At 43.2% G+C, this 19,866-nt stretch overlaps 1 protein-coding gene across 3 annotated transcripts in view; it reads right to left on the bottom strand.

The window, feature by feature from the left end:
• Positions 1 to 704: 704 nt before the first annotated feature.
• Positions 705 to 19,866, bottom strand: part of myrf (myelin regulatory factor) — a 243,668-nt gene continuing 224,506 nt past the window's right edge. For all 3 annotated transcript variants that reach the window (XM_078221259.1, XM_078221257.1, XM_078221258.1), the window contains 9 exons: positions 17,522 to 17,587; positions 14,073 to 14,167; positions 12,271 to 12,456; positions 11,896 to 12,177; positions 10,216 to 10,303; positions 8,713 to 8,787; positions 6,135 to 6,237; positions 4,118 to 4,192; positions 705 to 983 (listed from right to left, as the gene is read on the bottom strand). In XM_078221259.1, coding sequence (XP_078077385.1) covers positions 897 to 983; positions 4,118 to 4,192; positions 6,135 to 6,237; positions 8,713 to 8,787; positions 10,216 to 10,303; positions 11,896 to 12,177; positions 12,271 to 12,456; positions 14,073 to 14,167; positions 17,522 to 17,587 — 1,057 coding nt within the window. In that variant the 3' untranslated portion in view covers positions 705 to 896. The remainder of the gene's footprint in view (positions 984 to 4,117; positions 4,193 to 6,134; positions 6,238 to 8,712; positions 8,788 to 10,215; positions 10,304 to 11,895; positions 12,178 to 12,270; positions 12,457 to 14,072; positions 14,168 to 17,521; positions 17,588 to 19,866) is intronic.

The raw sequence follows: 19,866 nt of genomic DNA, 5'->3' as shown, positions 1-19,866 counted from the left end.
CAATATTCCTGCTATCCTTGTCTCCTTGAAGTATTGATTCGTATTGGACTGTGCGTCTGCAGGTCCCAATACTCCTTCCAGTACCTCAGCCAAGTGGCCATTCGTCTCTTGTGAGCTTAGATGGTGAATGTGTGATGAATAATTTTACTGTGGAAGTCATTGCAGCTCATTCCCATCTGTCCGCAAATGGACTTTGAAAAATTGGTCACTGGATAGTGACTGGATGCCAGAACAGTAACTTGTGACTGACTTTTCTTTCCCCTTGTTCAGGGCACTGCAACTAATTATAGCACCACAAATGCAGTTGTGTGAGAGATGGATGCAAACTATTTTTAATACCAGCATTTAGACCATCTTAACTTTGTGTGATGAGTGGACTGAGTAAGGTTAATGGTGATGCCTGCTAATGATACAACCTCCATACTGTCACTGCTATTTAGTGCATAGCTGGGCAAATTTGGCTTTAATGCTGCAATTTCAAAGTGTATACTTCTTCAAATCACAATCTACAAAAGCTCTAAGATCCATTTGGTCTGAGCTGCCAAGCAGCACAAAATCATTTTTCTTTTACTATCTTTTCACTAAACTGTGTTTTTTTTACAACAGCCTGTACTGTACAGAGTGTTTCATCCCAGAATTTAATTGCAGGAAACAGAAGTTTTCCCTCCCTCCCTCCCCCCCCCACAAAGTGTAAAAGCTCCTGTCCCAGCAGGAAGGTGAAGTGGTAAGTGCAGGTTGCGGCTGTGTGATGTATAGAACTTCTTAAATCACACCAACATCTCCTTTGGTCATTCTGAATAACTATGTTGTCCCGGACCAGAAAAGGTTCCTCTTTGACAGTGTATCGCTTCAAGAGGAGAGCTAGTGGTCCATCTCACGAGGGAGCCTCTTCCTGTTCAATTGCAAACTCTGTAGAAGTGGAAGCTGTATTGTGTGAAAGTCTCTCCTGCAGAGGTGCTCTCGCTGTTGCATGTAGCCTTGCTCTGTGAAAAGATGAGACAATGTTGTAGTGTGACCTGCACAATACAATCACAGCAACATGCACGCAATAGAAGACTAAAGCTCAGATTGTGTCACATTGTGCTCTCCAGTGCTACCCAAGTTTATTTATTATTAGTGTCACAAGTAGGCTTACATTAACACTGCAATGAAGTTACTCTGAAATCCCCTGGTTGCCACACTCCAACACTTGTTCGGGTACACTGATGGGAAATTTAGCATGGTCAATGCACCTAATCAGCACGGGTTTCAGACTGTGGGAGGAAACCGGAGCACCCAGAAGAAACCCACGCAGACTCAGGGAGAACGAGCAGACTCTGCACAGACAGTAACCCCAAGCCAGGAATCGAACTGGGGGTCCCTGGCGCTGTGAGGCAGCAGTGCTAACCCCTGTGCCACTGTGCCGCCCTAAGCTTTAGATCATCAGTAAGATGGCCAGGAGATAGCCAAGTCATTAAGGAGTATTTTGGGTGTCTGCAAGTCCCATGCTGTTAGAAACTTCAACACCAGAGATCCATCCCATTGTATGCCATATGTAAGTAATTTTACCATATCCAGCAGTCCCTGATCTGGGTGGCGTCACTCCTGCTGGGCCCACTTGCACCATTCTGATGTCAGTATCTTTTGTTTGATAGCAACATCAAACCAGTTTCTTGACAACCCCCCCCCCCAATCGCTGGCCTTGTAAAGGAGCAAATAGAAGCTGAGTGGATTTCCAATGAGATTGGGACCCTTTCTCTGAACCATTCTGCCAGAGGATAACAGAAACCTGACATTGATTTATATTTACGGTAATGGGAAATGTCCTTCGTGCAGGATAACTGAATTGGGTTTATATAAAAGGGAGTGTGTTTGATATAAGATAGCAGGGAGTTGGAAATGTTTTACATCCAAGATAATGGGCAGTTGGGAATGTGTTATATAAATAAAGGATAAAGGAGCTAAGACTGTAACATGTATAGGCTAAAAGAGTGCAGGGAATGTTTTATACTTTAAAAAATTAGGGAACAGGATGGTGTTTTATATCTAGAATAGCGAAGCTTGGGTCATTTCATTGTGGAAAATTTCTCATGTATGCCCTGTCCAAAAAAGCAGCACAAATAAATCCAGTTAATTACTGCCCATAGTTTAAAAGTTGAATTATTGCCCCATCAGTTTACGCTCAATCACCAGTAAAGTGGTGGAAGCAGTCAGCATCAAGTGGCATTAATCGATAACCTCTCACTGATGCTGAGTTTGGGTTCCACCAGGACAACCCGGATCCAAACATGGGTAAAGGAGTTGGATTTTGGAGATGAAGTGGGAGTGACTCGGACATCAAGGCAGCATTTGATCACATCAGGGAGCCCTGGTAATATAGAACTCAGAGTGAGGGCTTGTCTTACACAAAGGATAAAACCCAGTCTGAGAAAGGTAAAAATACTTGGGGATTGTTCCTTTTTAATTTGTTTAGATGGCCAGAAGGATGCACTGTGTCTTTTGGGCAAGTTTACCAGATATTGTTCATGATGTTGAAAGTTTAATGGCACACTGAGCAAATGCATAGTTGCTCCAGTTAGTAATCTAGTCACCACAAATTCCCTTCAATCTTTCCTTTATATCAATTATTCTTCCAGCTACCAAGGTTACAATAAACCTGGAAATATTGATTGAGTATTGATGGGGTGGCACGTTGGCATAGTGGTTAGCACTGTTGCCTCACAGCGATAGGGACCTGGGTTCGATTCCTGGCTTGGGTCACTATCTGTGTGGAGTTTGCACATTCTCCCTGTGTCTGTGTGGATTTCCTCTGGGTGCTCCAGTTTCCTCTCACAGTCCAAAGATGCTCTGGCTAGGTGCATTGGCCATGCTAAATTCTCCCTCAGTGTAGACGAACAGGTGCCGGAGTGTGGGGACTAGGGAATTTTCACAGGAACTTCATTGCAGTGTTAATGTAAGCCTACTTGCAACTAATAAATAAACTTCAGGTGATTCCAAGCTTGAGTTTTAGAGACTGATTGAGCATATGAGGAGTGAAAAGCAGAATCCAATGAATTTCACTGGGAAACAATGGCCAGTATTTTACGACCTCACTCAGGCGACACTTGTAAAACCTGCGCGCCTCACCCGCCCCGATTCCGGGGTGGGCGTGCTGGTAAAATTCTGGCCAATGAGTTACAAATCGGAGATAGTGCAGTGAGACTCGATTCAATACAGTGAGGATGCAGAGAGAAACAATGCATTGGAGTTTTTCTCATTCTTTATGAGTAGGGATTAGGCAGCGAAGGAGGTGTTGTGTTGCAGTCCCTGCCTCTGAGCCAGAAGCTCCGTGTTTGAATCACATCCTAGGACTTGATGGCCAAGGAAAGTGTGATTATGAGGCAGCCAAACAGGTGGAGTATCAACCTTCAAAATTCTGCCAACATACACCGATGGCAGGCAGTAAGCGCAGCAGTGACCCCTGATCAGCCATGCTTGATGCTGAGTGACGCCCCTTAAGCTATAAGCCTCTGGCGACAGTTCCAGGGAAAACCCCACTATGGAAACAGATGAAAGTCTGCCTTGCGCACCATTAGGTGTGGAAGAGAAACAACAATAGGCAGAGAAAAACCTTAAAGGACAAATTTATTAATTTACTTTGAAACTTTGAAGGACAAATTTATGAACCCGGCACGGTGGCACAGTGGTTAGCACAGCTGTCTCATAGAGCCAGGGACCCGGGTTCAATTCCAGCCTTGAGTCATTATCTGTGTGAAGTTTGCACTTTCTCCCCGTGTGAGTTTCCTCCAGGTGCTCCAGTTTCCTCCCACAGTACAAAGATGTGCGGGTTAGGTTGATTGGCCATGCTAAATTGACCTGGGCGTCAGGGGGATTCGCAGATAAATGAAGGTTACGGAAATAGGAGCTGGATGGGATTGTGGTCGGTACAGGCTTGATGGGCCGAATGGCCTCCTTCCATACTGTAGGGATTCTAAGATAAATTCAAAAATTCTAAATCTGAGGGATAGGATCCATATTGGAGTGCTCCATACACGGGAAAGTGGGAAGGGTGCATGGAGAAGGAAAATCATTTAGAAGGATTGAAAGATTGCAAATGCCCTTCAAGTGTGTTTATGTTTAAAATTCACTTGATACTCACTGGATCAGCCACTCGGAAGTGATAGGTGATGTCATAGTATGGTGCTACCACCAGTGACCATCTGTGTGTTGTTCCCTGTGGTAGAGAGAAGGGAGAGTAATGGTAAATACAGTGTCAACCTGAATGACATTTCCAATCCAATTCTGCTTTTCCTTCATTCAGAATCATTGCCTTCTTTACCTAAACGTTCGCTGACCAGATTATGGTATCATTCTCATGTTGTTAGCAGGGACCTTTATTTCCACGAGGCAATCTTATCCAACAAAAACTGGCCAGTGCGAAGCAATCTGCACTTCTGTTCAGTGTTGAAATGTGATGAAAACCCAGGCATATTTAACTTGGATAATTTATCCAAAACTTTATTTTATTCATGACTGATGTTAACAGGTCATAGAGTCATAGAGGATTACAGCATGGAAATAGGCCCTTCGGCCCAACTTGTCCATGATGCCCTTCTTTTTTAAACCCCTAAGCTAATCCCAATTGCCTGCATTTGGCCCATATCCCTCTATACCCATCTTATCCAAGTAGCTGTCTAAATGCTTTTTAAAAGACAAAATTGTACCCACCTCTACTACTACCTCTGGTAGCTTGTTCCAGACACTCACCATCCTCTGTGTGAAAAAAGTGCCCCCCTGGACACTTTTGTATCTCTCCCCTCTCACCTTAAACCTATCCCCTCTAGTTTCAGACTCTCCTACCTTTGGTAAAGGATATTGATTATCTAGCTGATCTGTGCCCCTTATAGATCTCTTATAGAGATTTTATAGATCTCTATAAGATCACCCCTCAGCACTTCTCCGCTCCAGAGAAAAAGGTCCCTGTCTATCCAGCCTCTCCTTGTAACTCAAACCATCAAGTCCCAGTAGCATCCTAGTAAATCTCTTCTGCACTCTTTCTAGTTTAATAATATCCTTTCTATAGTAGGGTGATTGATAGTTGGAGGTATCTTGGCTTAGACATGTCGGTTGACAAAATGTGCATAGGGTTCTGTATGTTTGCTAGGCAGGATAAATGGAGGAAATGGAACTCTGCCCAGTTCCAGAGAAATAATTCTCACTGAGGTAGAACACAGCCAGGAACGTGGGCGACACACTTCAAGGCAATGTTCTTGGGTGGAGATGCTGAAAGGTGGTGAAACCCTTAGAGGGACTCAGCTTTCTGGTGAGAAATCTCAAGAAGGTGCAACCAAGTTCCTGAGTGATATACCTCAAAGTGATAGAGTTGAGCCGGCCTTCAGGGTGGGAAGTCTGTGGGTAATGAAACTCAACCAGGATCCAGGCTGCAATATCTGAAACTCAGAAAGCCTCCAGTGTGGGATACCTGAAGTTTATAAAAAATTCATTCATGGGACATGGGTGTCACTGGCCGGCCAGCATTTGTTGCCCATCCCTACTTGCCTGAGGGCAGTTGAGAGTCAACCACATTGCTATGGGTCTGGAGTCACATATAGGCCAGACCGGGTAAGGACAGCAGATTTCCTTCCCTAAAGCACATTAGTGAACCAGATGGATTTTTCCGACAATCGACAATGGTTTCATGATCATCAGTAGATTCTTAATTCCAGATTTTATTTTAGTTGAATTCAAATTCCACCATCTGCCGTGGCGGGATTTGGAGCCACGTCCCCAGAACATTAGCTGAGTTTCTGGATTAATGGTAACAATAATACCATTAGGCCAATGCCTCTGAAGTTGAGTTCAGATAGTATGAAATCTTTGGGGAAGTGGATCTTAATCAAGATTCCTCCTGGAAAACAATTCTTTATTCCATTTTACAGTGAAGTCTCAAGGAGACTGGTGATTAGAAAGGCTCCTGTGTGAAATACCTTAAGGTTCTGGATCGATAGACCCCCTTAAAATATATGTTAACCCCACCAATTTAATAAGGAGCCCCATTTCAGGAAACGTTCACACACAGTTCTTGTAATTGCCAAAATACAACAATGTTTTGAAGTGACAGGGAAGTGTAAAAATGACATTTAGAAATGTTGTATGTTGCAACTTTCAGTCTTTACCTGGGTCATCGATGTTTCAGTCTTCAAGCCAGTATTTGAAATGCTCCCACATAAATTGCCGTAGTTGACACTGCATAAGTAAATAACCAGAGGCAACGAGGTCCTGTCAAAAACAAAGGAAAAACATTAAGGGTAACAGGAAGGAATAAGATACTTTGGGTGTTTTCTATCTTTGGGATCTGGGCTTGAATCTCATCCAGACAATTTGAGAGATTAAGAAAGCATTTGGGATCTTGAACTTTATAACAGAAGCATAAAGTACAAAAGCAAGGGAGCACTGTTTCAGCCTCAACTAGAGTATTGCGTCCAATTCAGGGCACTACATTGTAGAGAGGATCTGAAGGTTTTAGAGGGGTGAAGAAACATTTACAAGGATACTTTCAGGGACAAGAGACTTCAGTTATGAGAATAGATTGGAGAAGCTGGGGCAGTTATCCTTAGAGAAAGTTGTGAGGTGTTTTAGTAGAGATGTTTCAAGTTGTGGGAAGTCTAGACAGAGTAGATAGCTAGAAACGTTCTCCAGATAGAAGACTGAAGAACTAAAAGATGAACCGCAAAAGAACCAAAAGTGACTTGAGAGAACAGTGGATCAGATCCTACAGCCACCCGTGCCCAAAGATTGGAAATTCCTGCCCAAGTTCAACGGACCTTTACACAGTCCGCCGAATTTTCTGTCTTGCCTGCTATGATTCCCTCGGCGGACAAGATGGGAGAATTATGGCTATTGTTTTTTATACATCAGGTGGTTAGGATTGGGAATGCACTGCCTGAGAGGGGATTGGAGACAAATTCGACTGTGGTTTTCAAAAGGATATTGGATATGCACCGGAAGATAAAATATATGCAATGCTAGGGGGAAAGGGTGGACAAGTGGGACTAGCTGAACTGCCTGCAGAGAACCAGTACAGACTTGATGGGTCAACTGGCTTTCTTCTATAACCATTCCATGATTCTATGTCCTGTCTGTGGTTATCAGGTCTCAGTGTGCAATGATCTAATTGAATGACCTACTCCTGTTCCTACGTTCCAGCTGAGCAGACAGAAATCTATTCTATGTCTAACCTATGCATTCACTATTTGTTTAGCTGAGAAACCCAAGTGAAAGATCAAAGTTTACAGTGCACAGCACGTCCAGGTATGAAGAGAATCACAGAGATGATAAATCTGGAAGCAGCGATCAGTAACACCAATTGAAAGTGACAGTTTACAGACTATAAAAGGAGTTAGAAAAAGCTCAGTTAGCAAGCCTTCATTCCCACTGCCTCAATGTCTACACTTACATAACTTCATTATGAACAGCCCATGTGATAACTCCATTCTCAGTCAAGGAGCTATCACATTGGTTAAGATTAATACAGGGGGCCCAAGGCGATCAGACCAAGACTCCTGGAAGATTTCAGTGAAAGTGCCCAGTTATCTCTTCCCAATAGCTAGTGAGTAAATGTACCAGAAAGTAACCCAGCCAGATGGTTCAATTCATGGCCTCCGCAGAACTGGCTGCTGTCGGTCACAGTAGCAGTGAGGTTCCTACAATGAGGTCTCCCAAACCTATCCAGCAACACCTACCGGATAATCCATGCGTGAATGCAAAAGAGGACAGGATTGGATTTAAGAGTCTTCCATAGACAACAACCGCAGCAAACTGCATTTATATAATGTTTTTAATGTTGCAAAACATCCCAAAGCTTTTCACAGGAATGTCATCAGATAAAGCTTGGCACTGAGCCACAGGAGATATTGGAACGTGAGCATTGTTTCAGTCCATACCACAAACTGCATTTCCTCCCTGCTGACTTCATTCGTCGCCTTGATAACTGTGCAAGCTTGAATCAGATTATTTGCAACCTTGATCTTCAAACCACAATTCTGCACCCTCACTAATTCCATCTCTGACTCCACCCCTGCCTCAGCCTATCTGCTGAAACCCTCAACTATACCTTTAACACCTCAAAACTTGTCTATTCCAACTCAGTCATGGAGCATATTGGTCCATTTCTAATCTTCTGATTCCTTGTAATATTTGTCAGTGGTTCCTGAATCTTTGGCCTGGTCTTTTCCGCACTCTGGGATAAATATCACTGATAAATATCAGGGCTACGATCTTACCAGCCATTCACGCCATGCTCCCGCTGCAGCAAAGTCGAAGAATTTGGCATCCAACCAAATTTCCATTTACTGCAGCGGGATGGGAAAATCCCGCCGGAGTAAACGGCCGTAACATTCCAGCCCAGGTATTTTATAGTTAGCTTGTCTCACCCAGGGAAGCAGCAGGGGTTTCAGTTGACCTGTAGAACCATATCCTGATAGCTTAACAGCCATTGCTGTTTGGAAGTCAACATGCATGAATTTTGGGGAGGAACGGGATTGGCTTGCTGGTGACATTCAGATAAATATCCTAAAGAATTGATACTGTTTAGGTTCAAGTGAAGATTGGTCACTTTGAGGAGGTATCGCAGTCTGACCCAGACCAATGTACTTACCCCTGAAAAGCAAAAACATTTTAACTCAAATTTACCGGGAGCTCAAGAGACACATCGATAACAGAAAGCTTTGCATCACAAGGCAACAATTCACTTACTTCATCTGAAGAGTGATGGTGACATCTATGGGTGTGGTCTTGCTGACTGGGATTGAGTAAGTGTAATTCCCTGAGCTACAGGAAAGAGCAGAGAACAGTGAGTGTTCAAACAGGCGACAGCAGCTACAGACACTGCAACTCCCTTCTTACAATCACAGTTTCAAGCTGTTTTGTAACTTCTTTGGGTGTCAGTGCAATAACCATTTCATGTGATATATAAATGCAGGAATGAAGACATACTGTCACTATCATAGGAAGCAAATGGATTGCTCTGGTAAAAAACTGCATTTCTGCCTTGTCCCCATTCCCAAAATGAGGACAAAATGTCAAGTCTTTGTAAAACACCTCGACAATGATTTTGAAGTCGCTATCCTTATTTTGTGTGCCATTTTGCGTTTAAATTAATTTTGGCAATCTTTACCCATTACAGAGGCCAACTCCCGCGGAGTAATAAAATTGGCTCAAGCTAACCTTTCAAAATAGATTACCGATAAAGTTCAGGGCCAAACAACAGCTTTCTCCTACATTAAAAACAAAATACTGTGGATTCTAGAAATAAAAACAGAAAGCGCTGGAAAATCTCAGCAGGTCTGGCAGCATTTGTGGAGAGAAAAACAGTGTTAACATTTGGAGCCCCATGTGACTCTTCTTCCGAACAGCCTACTCCTGGACTCATTTTCCAAATAAACACATACTTTAAAAGATGCCAAAGCACAACAGAGATCTTGAGCTTAAATAGAAAAAAAATCAAACCCAGAACTTCCCCAACAAGTTACCTATTGTTTTAAATTAAATATTGCTGTCTTGTACTAATTCATTCATCCGCCCTGTGTATCAATAGGGAAACTAGTGTGCCAAGACTGCATCCATTAAGTGTATATAAAGTAGCATTGATCCAGTATACACCTCAGCTGGTAAATGTAGATATTGAAACTACATTTATTAGAAATAAATATGACACATCCTATCAGTGTATTTATAGGGTCACTGTTCTGAGGCTAGTTTACATGTAGGTATATCGGTCTGTCGACCACCTTGAGTCCGATATATTCAGTGAATTTGCTTTAATATTACCATACCCAGTCTGTAGATACAGGGACAGGCACCTTGAGCCAGTGCACCCTGTCACTGTGCACATAGGGCCCCAAATAAAAACTGACTCAGCCTAACTGAGTACTCAGGCCTGCATTTTTGCTCCCAACTCAGGCACAAAATTCCCGGATCTGCAAACTCAATGTGGGAGGAAGTGCCCTGGAACCCTGATCCCATCTAGCTAAACTGTGAATAGTTCAATCCATTATCGTGAGTGAAACTCAATTCTCCTCACTGCTGTTGTCCTGATATGTGACAGCATTCTAATTAGCACAGCAGGAATCTGATGCTGCTGATATTTCTTACCGTAAGAGTTTTAACAACACCAGGTTAAAGTCCAACAGGTTTATTTGGTAGCAAATACCATTAGCTTTCGGAGCGCTGCTCCTTCGTCAGATGGATATTTCTTACCTGCAGGATCCTTGCTTCAGACAGTATTGCTCTGAGATCACCAAACTGTTCTCAATGATCTGGGCAGAGGTCAAGGTGGTGTTCTTCCCTTTTACGGGGAGAAATAGGATATGTTATAACCTGCTCAGGAAGCAACATGCCTCTTGTGTATAATGTGCAACTTATAGGGTGCCTACATACAGTACTACAAATGTAATGTGCCATACAATAGTATAGCAGATGGGGCGACACAGTGACACAGTGGTTAGCACTGCTGCCTCACTACACCAGAGACCTGGGTTCAATTCCGGCCTTGGATGTCTGTCCGTGTGGAGTTTGCACGTTCTCCCCATGTCTGCGTGGGTTTCCTCTGGGTGCTCCGGTTTCCTCTCACAATCCAAAGATGTGCAGGTTAGGTGTGATTGGCCATGCTAAAATTGCCCCTTAGTGTCACGGGGATTAGCAGGGTAAATATGTGGGGTACGGGGATAGGGCCTGGGTGGGATTGTTGTCGCTGCAGACTCGAAGGGCCAAACGGCCTCTTTCTGCACTGTAGGGATTTATGATTCTACAAATGTAATGTCGATATAATTGGGTGCTTTAATGTGTGCTGTATAATTCATTCTGAATGTGTAGTGTGCAATGAGCTGGCGTTTTCAGTGTGTTGTATTTAGGGATGGAGATATATATATTCACACATCCAATTAAAACATGAAAAGAATAAAAGTATGATTAATCCAAGATAAATATGATGTTCTAACTTACTTCAGATCTCTGCAAACCTTCCCCCACAATGGTGTCATAGTGATAAGAAAGTACAGAACAGTTTCCTTCACATATGATCTACCCCAACTCAGACTTTACTCCACCCTCTAAACCTCCTGAATCCCCCAAAGTTAATCAAAGAAATTGCAGCCACCCCATCAGTCAATCCTGCCCCGCCATGCCCCCAGCAGTATAGGAAGTTTAAATAGATTTTGGGAATGTAACATTTTCCCAATGCAGGCACGCAGTGCCAGTATTAAGTGCTAAAGGAGTAAAGGTGCTTCTACTTTTTTTAAAGTTTATTTATTAGTCATAAGTAAGGCTTACATTAACACTGCAATGAATTTACTGTGAAATTCCCCTCGTCACCACAGTCTGGCGCCTGTTTGGGTCAATGCACCTAACCAGCACGTCTTTCAGAATGTGGGAGGAAACCAGAGCACCCGGAGGAAACCCACGTAGACACAAGGAGAACGTGCAAACTCCACACAGACAGTAACTCAAGCCGGGAATTGAATCCGGGTCCCTGGCGCTGTGAGACAGCAGTGCTAACCACTGTGCCACCGAGCCACCACCATTGTGCCACCGTGCCGCCCTGCTTTGTCCCAGCAATGCTCCTCAGTCCCAATGTCAGCCTACTACACCAGTGTGACATTTTAACATTGCCTACAACAACCACCCTGTGACCTCTATCACTACGACTGCAGTTTGGTGCCAGCTAGTCCCAATTAGAAGCAATTTTGCATCCTGGCCCATGCCCAAGGAGGACTGAAATAGAATCGTGCATATTTACTCTGAACCAATGTACTTGCTATGAAAACAAATCTGCACTTGTCTGAACAGTTGGTTGTTCTGCAACATATTCTTTCTCCTCTAATGTTTAACATAGTCAAGCATATCAGAACCGCACGTGGCAGGAACGTGGATATAACTCACAGCCTGGGTTGCTCTCAGTAGGGTCCATTTGCTCAGTGCTTCTTTGCCTCCTTGCGTGCAAACTGGGCAGTTTGTTCTGCGTGCTGGCATAGCGAGGAGGGAACTTTGATTTGCCGTGGATGTTGGTGATCTGTGGCGGGGGAGGACTGTAACTGTTTGAGCTGGATCCAGAGGCACTAACTCCATCCCTGGGAGATGTCTGCCTGGCCTCGTAGCCATTCTTATTCTCGTTTACTGAAGATTTGGCTTTGATATTGCTGGTGAAGGATATGCCCGTTTGATCTGGAATTACCAACAAACATTAAGCAAAGAGCACCAGCGCTTTTATAACAGTGCATCACACAAAAGAAATGTCCATTCCTGATGGGCACTTACCAGCAGTGGAATGGTTAGTGCTACTTGAAGAAGGGGTCAGTGGGATGGTAGTCACTGGCAGGATGCTACTGGCAGGTGGATTTGTAGAGTTAAAGGGGCAGCACAGTACTTCACATGAAAGGGTGAGGCAGATACTAAGTGGTCGAGGGGAGTGGGACACAGGAGAAGTAGGTGAAGGCATATCAACTGCAAATAGAAAGAAAATGTTTGCAATAAAAAAAAGTGATGCAGGTTCAGCAATGATTAAAACTCTTTTTATATAAGAAATTAGTTCACATTAAGAAATGTGAACTAAAACAATACACCAGAGTGCTTCAGAGAGATGGAAATACAAATACTCCTCCACACAACGCGTAGTGTGAATCAAAGGAAACGATTCACACCCTCCCATAACCGTACAGCTTGTCTACGTTTAGTGTCAGTATGTAGACTGTGCCACAGATATTAGTACAGCCCATGTATACCTCAATGTCAGCTCCTGTCTCTGTGTACTTCTGCAAGGGGCTATTGAATTTGTGTGCAGCCCAGGTAGAGGAGTAAATGTCTACTTTGTCTGTTGGATACATTCACATTCTGTGACCTATGTTTGGGGCAGTCACAGCACAACTGCCAATTGTTGGGGCACAGATTTGCATTAAATTAGCAATTGTGTCAGAGAGCACAGGATGGCCATTGTTGGAAATGGAGAATACTGACAGTAGGGGGTGCTGTTTTCAGACTAATGGTCAGGATGGTTCAAGGAGCCGGATCCCAGAATCTCTTTTTGTTTCTCTCTCCTGCTTCACGCTGTCTTACCCAGTGTGCAGTAGTTACTGGTGTGGAATGGACATGCAGAGGACTTCAAGCCATATGTCTGGTAATTAGCACGGGGCCCTGGAGCCCTCAGCAATTTCAATCTCATTCCCTCTGTTGCAAAGCCAATGTCTTTACAGTAAACTGAGATTGTGGAAGTGTTTATCGCACTTAAGTCAAACATAGTACCTTGAATGCTTTCAGAATATAAATACCTGTCCTACAGCTAAGAAAGCAGTGCCAAGAGAAGGCTGAGGTCAGGACAGGGATTAGGATTGAAATTGGGATTGGGATTGGGATTGGGATTGGGATGGGGATGGGAATGGGTGGGCCAAGATTGGGTGGCAAAGTTTGGATGGGCAAGTAAAGGGAAATGTAGATTAGCCAGTGAGGGCAAAGGAAGCAGAGAGGCCTGAGCCCAAAGGGTAGGAGCAGACATGGAGTGAGGGCAGCAGAGACATGAGAAGCTGGCTTGAGACCTGAGCAGGAAGCTGGAGAAGGAGTATGAAGTTTGAAGGCAGGCATTGCCCACAAGAATCTTTAAGTAAATGATATTAAATGGGATCAAATATTTTACAACAACGAATTGTATTGATATAGCACCTTTAATATGAGTGTTACAGAGAAAGGTTTTATATCGAGCACAGAAGGCAGATGACCAAAAGCTTGGTCAAAGCGGTAGGTTTTTAGGAGGGTCCACAGGAGGAAAGAGAGGTTGAGAGTCGGAGAGGTTTAAGGGGGAACAGATTGGGAAAGCACGGGCACAATTTTCCATCTGGTAACTTTCCCAAAACAGGAAGCTGTCTGGACACTGCTCATGTTACGGGTTGCTGGCTCTGCTGTGTGGACAGTGCCCAATGTTACAGGTTGCTGGTTTTGGCTGTGTGGACAGTGCCCAATGTTACGGGTTGCTGGGCTCAAGGAATGTGCATTCAGAACTTTGACCCTCTGGCGCCCCATTCTCCAATCCCAGTTTCAGCTTTAGTTGCTGTCAGATCGAGTTAACCTACCTGACTGCTGAGCTGCAATTGTGCCCTGGGTATCGAGAGGTGTCGGCCAATGATTTTCTTTCGAGGTTGTATCTGGATTGATATTTGTGGGTGGCCTGCATGTCAAAAAAACAAGGAATAATCATGTAACATTTATCATAACTGAGGATGATTCAATAACCTGGTGATCCCATTGATAGCGTAATCTCAACTGACATTATTGAGAAAATCCACAGGGCAATGGGTGCCCCTGGAAGCTGAAAAGTTTCTGTACTGTTTTCTTCACTTGCTTCCATTGTTCCTGTGGGTGAGGCCCAAAACTCCAATTACTAGAACAATTTCTGACCTGTAAGAAGTTCACTTCAAAGTATCCCAGCGACAACCATCCTCATGTGATGGCGAGAGGCAACATACTCCTCTGGGGAAAGGTGAGAGGGCATTTGGTCATGTCTTGGTCATGTATTTGGGATTAATTTTCCTGTCTGAAAAGGGAGCCTTTCTACAGACAAGTTTTTTTCATGCTTTCTTAGGGAAAATTTTAAAGAAACACTTCAATTATTCAGTACTTCACAGATAAAGATGAAATGCAGTGACTGTGATGGAGAAACAACACAATAGTCATTCTGCACACAATGCGATAGGATCCAAGGAGTAAATCACCAATAGATCAGTCTTGCTGATTTTCATTACTGAGTACGTGTTGCCTAGGACACCAGGAGAACTCTCTGCTCTTCAGTTACTTTGATGTGGAGATGCCGGCGTTGGATTTACTTCAGTTACTTTTACAGTATCTTTCCACATCCACCTGAACCCACAGGGTTTCTGTTTGCTATCATAGCCCGAGCCAGCATAGACAACAATGCAGCACTCCCTGAGTGACGTCAGCCTAGATTATAGTTGGGATTTTACCACCTCACCCGCCATGGCAATCGGAGCGGGTGAGCGGCAGAGCGTGGGAAGGTCTGTTGACCCCGAGCGGGATTTTACGGTTTCGGGATGAGCGAGGCAGCCCATTGTGTTCAAGTCTTGAAATAGAACCTGAATCAACAATGCTCTGACCCAAGAACCGTCACATTTTTTTAAAAAATGCCACGTTCAGTGTGCCCGCCAACCTCTATCTACAGCTCACTCTATGCTAAACAATGACATATTTAACAGGTCCCCTCAGATTTGTTGTGTTAATCATCTTCCATAATGATAACTTTATGCAGATCTGGAAAAGTGATGCGCTATCAATTAGGCAAAAGACTACTTGTGTGCCAATACAACTGTAGGCTTTTATTCATAACAGAATCAGGAGCACATCCCAACAGGTAACCAACCCGAACTGAACAAAGGGGAGGAGACAGCCACCTTTATACTAGGTGACAAGGGGAGGAGCCGAGCCGGCAGGGGATGTGTCCAGGCATAACAAACACACAACGGTGGTCCAGGCAGGACAAAAGCACAACTGAAGTCTACCACAAAAAGGAAAGTAGATTCCAGTACGGACATATAGCTAGGATAAATATAGAAATGGGACTCAGCCATTCAGCCCCTTGAGCCTGTGCTGTTATTTAATGGAATCACTGCTGACCTATATCCGAATTCCATTACTCACCTTGGCTCCTTTAATATCCTTTTCTTGCAAAAGTCTACTGATCTCAGATTTAAGATTACTAATTGAGCTGCCATCCACTGCTGCTGTAGGAGAGATCCACAGTTACGCAATCCATTGCGTGAAATAAGTATTCCCCAACTTCTCTTCTGAATGGCGTGGCTCCGATTTTAAGATTATGTCCCCTTGTTCTAGACTCTCCCATTAGCAGGAACATTTCTATTTATTTCTTTCAAAATCCTAAAAACCTCAAATCACCTCTTAACCTTCTATATCCCGGGGAATGCAAGCCTATTTTATGTAATCTCTCCTCAAAATGTAATCCTTGAAGCCCTGGCAACATTCTGTAAATCTGTCCTGCATTCCTTGCATTGTCAGTATATCTTCCTGGAGGTGTGGTGTCCAGAACTATACACAATACACCAGGTATTGACTAACGAGGGCTTTGGATCACTGGAACAAAGCTTTCCTCCTTTTATACTCTAGTTCTCCCAATATAAATGCTAACATTCCAGTAGCCTTTTTGTTTATTTTTGTACCTGACAACTATATAACTACTGGCCAGTGACCAAGTTCTTCCCAGAGTCACTGCTGTCCCTTTTCTTTGTAAAGGAGATAATGCAGACTGTAGTCATGTTGACTACATTGTAGGGACAAGCCAGTGGTGGCAGCATAGATAGGTAAACATGAATGTCAGAGAGGGAGAGGAGAGACAGAAAGGAAAAATTAACATGTATTTAAAATAAGGACGCAGTGGCACAGTGGCATTGTCACTGGACTGGTAATCCAGAGACCCAGGGCCATGTTCTGGGGACCCGACTTAAAATCCCACCACGTGATGGTGGAATTTAAATTCAATAAAAATCCATCTGGTTCACTAATATCCTTTAGGGAAGGAAATCTGCCATCCTTACCTGGTCTGGCTTACATGTGATTCCAGACCCACAGCAATTTGGTTAACTCTTAACTACCCTCTCATCATTGAGCTTTACAGCACAGAAAGAGGCCCTTTGGCCCATTGTGTCTGTGCTAGCCATCAGTTCAAGGGCAATTAGCAAATGCTGGCCCAGCCAGTGATGCCCACATTCGATGAAATAATTTTTAAAATGCTGAGCTCCAGAGCAGTGTTTTTGCCTCAACTCTTGTTAGACATGGAGTTATGGACAAGGGAAGGTTTGATTAACATGCTGTCTGGATGTCAGTTTTAATATTTGAACCTTTTGATATTCTCACTGTAGAATGGTACTTGTTTCATTCAAAGAGTAAGGACAAGTTGACAATTACTTTGACTCTGACTTGGTAACAGTATAGCTAATGTTTGCTTTCACTTACATTAGAGAACTTGAGCTAAGAGATCATTGAGGTTTAAAATTACTGGGGAAAAAAATGACAATATCATCCATCATCCCATTTCAACAGGGGCTAAAGGGATCAAGGGATATAGGGGGAAGGCGGGATCAGGATATTGAATTTGATGATCAACCATGATCAAAATGAATGGCGGAGCAGGCTCGAAGGGCTGAATGGCCTACTCCTGCTTCTAGTTTCTATGTTTCTAACACTAAAGGCACGATCTTACCACTTGTTCACATTACGCACCCTCTGCAGCGAAGGCGGAGAATTTGGTGACAAGCTAAATCTCCGTTCACTGCAGCGGGATGGAAAATCCCGCTGGCGTAAACGGTTGGAAAATTCTGGCCTCAGGAGTTGAGTTGAGACCTTGAGTTGATGAAGATTTCCAAGAGACACATCATGAATCCATAAATTGTAACAATCATCTTGGTCTCTGTCGGACTTCCTGCTCATGTATTTCCTGACTAGAGAGTATCGAGACTTCTCACTGTTCTGGAGACTCAATGTTCCATCCACCTACCCATTGGCATCTGTCCCATCATCATTGCGTAAGTTCAGCACGTAGAGGGTTGACATGGATATTACACTGATGAAGAAAAAGACACCAATTTAGTGCAAGATTCAATTTAAAAAAACTTACTTTGGGTTAAAGTTCATTATTCCTGTCACTGGAGGTTTTTAGCATTTTCAAAAACACTCAACAACGCAGTATTTTTAGCTTAGTGATTTCACTGCTGGAAACAAACTCCAAGTCCAGGCCAGATTGGTGGAACATAACGATGGGACCATGTAGTGATGTTCACTGATAGCTAAATAGTGTACAGTTCATTTTGCAACTCCTCAGATAATGAAACTGTCCATGCACACACGTAGCAAGACCTGAAAACAGTCAAGCTTGGACTGAGAAGTGGCAAATGACATTTGTGTCCTACAAGTGCACGGCAAACCATCTACAAAAAAAGGGTAAATCTAACCCATTCCCTTGACATTCAATGACATTACCATCATTGAATCCCCTACCATCACATTCTGTGGGTTGCCATTGACCAGAAACAGAAGTGGACCAGCTGCATAAATACTGTATCTACAAGAGCAGGTGAGGGGCTGAGAGTAACTCACCTTCTGACTCCCCAGAGCCTCTGCACCATCCACAAGGCACAAGTTAGAAGTGTGGTGGCATACACTCCACTTGCCTGGATGAGTTGCATTGTTGGTTAAAGAGGAAATTAATGCAATAATGAGGAAGAATATTAGCTCCGATGTTGTGAAATCTATATGGGTTGGGCTGAGAAACACTAAGGGACAAAAACGCATTGGAGGAGGTTGTATATAGACCCCTCGTACCGTCGTGGTGATGTTGGGAATGGCACTAAACAGGAAATTAGAGACACATGCGATAAAGGAACATCCGTAATTATGGGTGACTTTAATCTGCATGTAGATTGGGCAAATCAACAATACCACAGAGGAGGAATTTCCTGAGTGTATACAACATGGTTTTCTGAACCAATACATTGAGGAACTAACTAGACAACAGGCCATCCTAGACCGGGTATTGTATAATGAGAAAGGAATAATTGACAGTCTAGTTGTGCGAGGCTCCTTGGGGATGAGCAACCAAAATGTGATAGAATTCTTCATCAAGATGGAGAGTGGCATAGTTGGTTCTGATCCTGAATCTAAATAAAGGAAACTATGATGGTATGAGGCTCGGGTTGGCTTTGATGGAATGGGGAAAGTGCAACATTCAAAGAGGATATGGGTAAACTGCAGCCATTGTTCATTCCTATAATAAATGCAAATTACTGCAGATGCTGGAAGCTGAAACAGAAAATGCTGGAAAATCTCAGCAGGTCTGACAGCATCTATGGAGAGAGAACAGAGCCAATGTTTTGAGTCTGAATGACTCTTCATCAGAGCTTAGAAGGAAAATTAGAAATAGTATTAGATCCAAGGAAGAGGCCCACACATTGGTCAGAAAAAAACAACAGACTTGAGGATTGGGAGTAGTTTAGAATTCCCAAAGGAGGACAAAGGGATTGATTAAGAAGGTGTAAATAGAGTATGAGACTAAGCTTGTGGGAACATAAAAACAGACTGTAAAAGTTCGATAGGTATGTGAACAAAAAACATGGTGAAGACAAATGTAGGTCCTTACAATAAGAAACAGTGAAATTTATAATGGGGAACGAAGAAATGACTGACCAACTAAATAAATACTTTGGTTCTATCTTCATAAAGGGGTACACAATTAACATACCAACAATGTTGAAGAACACAAGGTTGAGTGAGAGGGAGGAACTGAAGGAAATTAGTATTTAAAGGGAAATGGTTATTGGGGAAATTGATAGGATAGAAGTTCAATAAATCCCCAGGGCCTGATAATCTACATCCTAGAGAATTTAAGAAAGTGGCCCTAGAAATAGTGGATGCATTGGTGGTCATCTTCCAAGATTCTATAGACTCAAGAACACTTCCTACAGATTGGAGGGTAGCTAATGTAACCCACGATTGAAAAATATAGGTAGAGAGAAAACAGGGAGTTATAGACCAGGCAGCCTGAAATCAATAGTGGAGAAAATGCTAGAGTCCATTATAAAAGATCTAAATAGCAGAGCACTTGGTAAACAGTGGCAGGATCGGACAGAGTCAGCATGGATTTATGAAAGGGAAATCATGCTTGACAGATCTCCTGGAATTCTCGAGGATGTAACTAGTAGAGTTGACAAGCGGGAGTCAGCAGATGTGGTTCATTTGGAATTTCAGAAGGCCTTTGACAAAGTCCCACATAAGAGATTAGTGTGTAAAATGAAAGTGTATGGGATTGGGGATAGTGTATTGAGATGGATAGAAAACTGGTTGGCA

The sequence above is a fragment of the Mustelus asterias genome, chromosome 9 (assembly GCF_964213995.1).
Source record: "Mustelus asterias chromosome 9, sMusAst1.hap1.1, whole genome shotgun sequence".
Taxonomy (NCBI): domain Eukaryota; kingdom Metazoa; phylum Chordata; class Chondrichthyes; order Carcharhiniformes; family Triakidae; genus Mustelus; species Mustelus asterias.
Note: the sequence above shows the minus strand (reverse complement) of the source record. Positions and strands in the feature narration are given on the sequence as shown.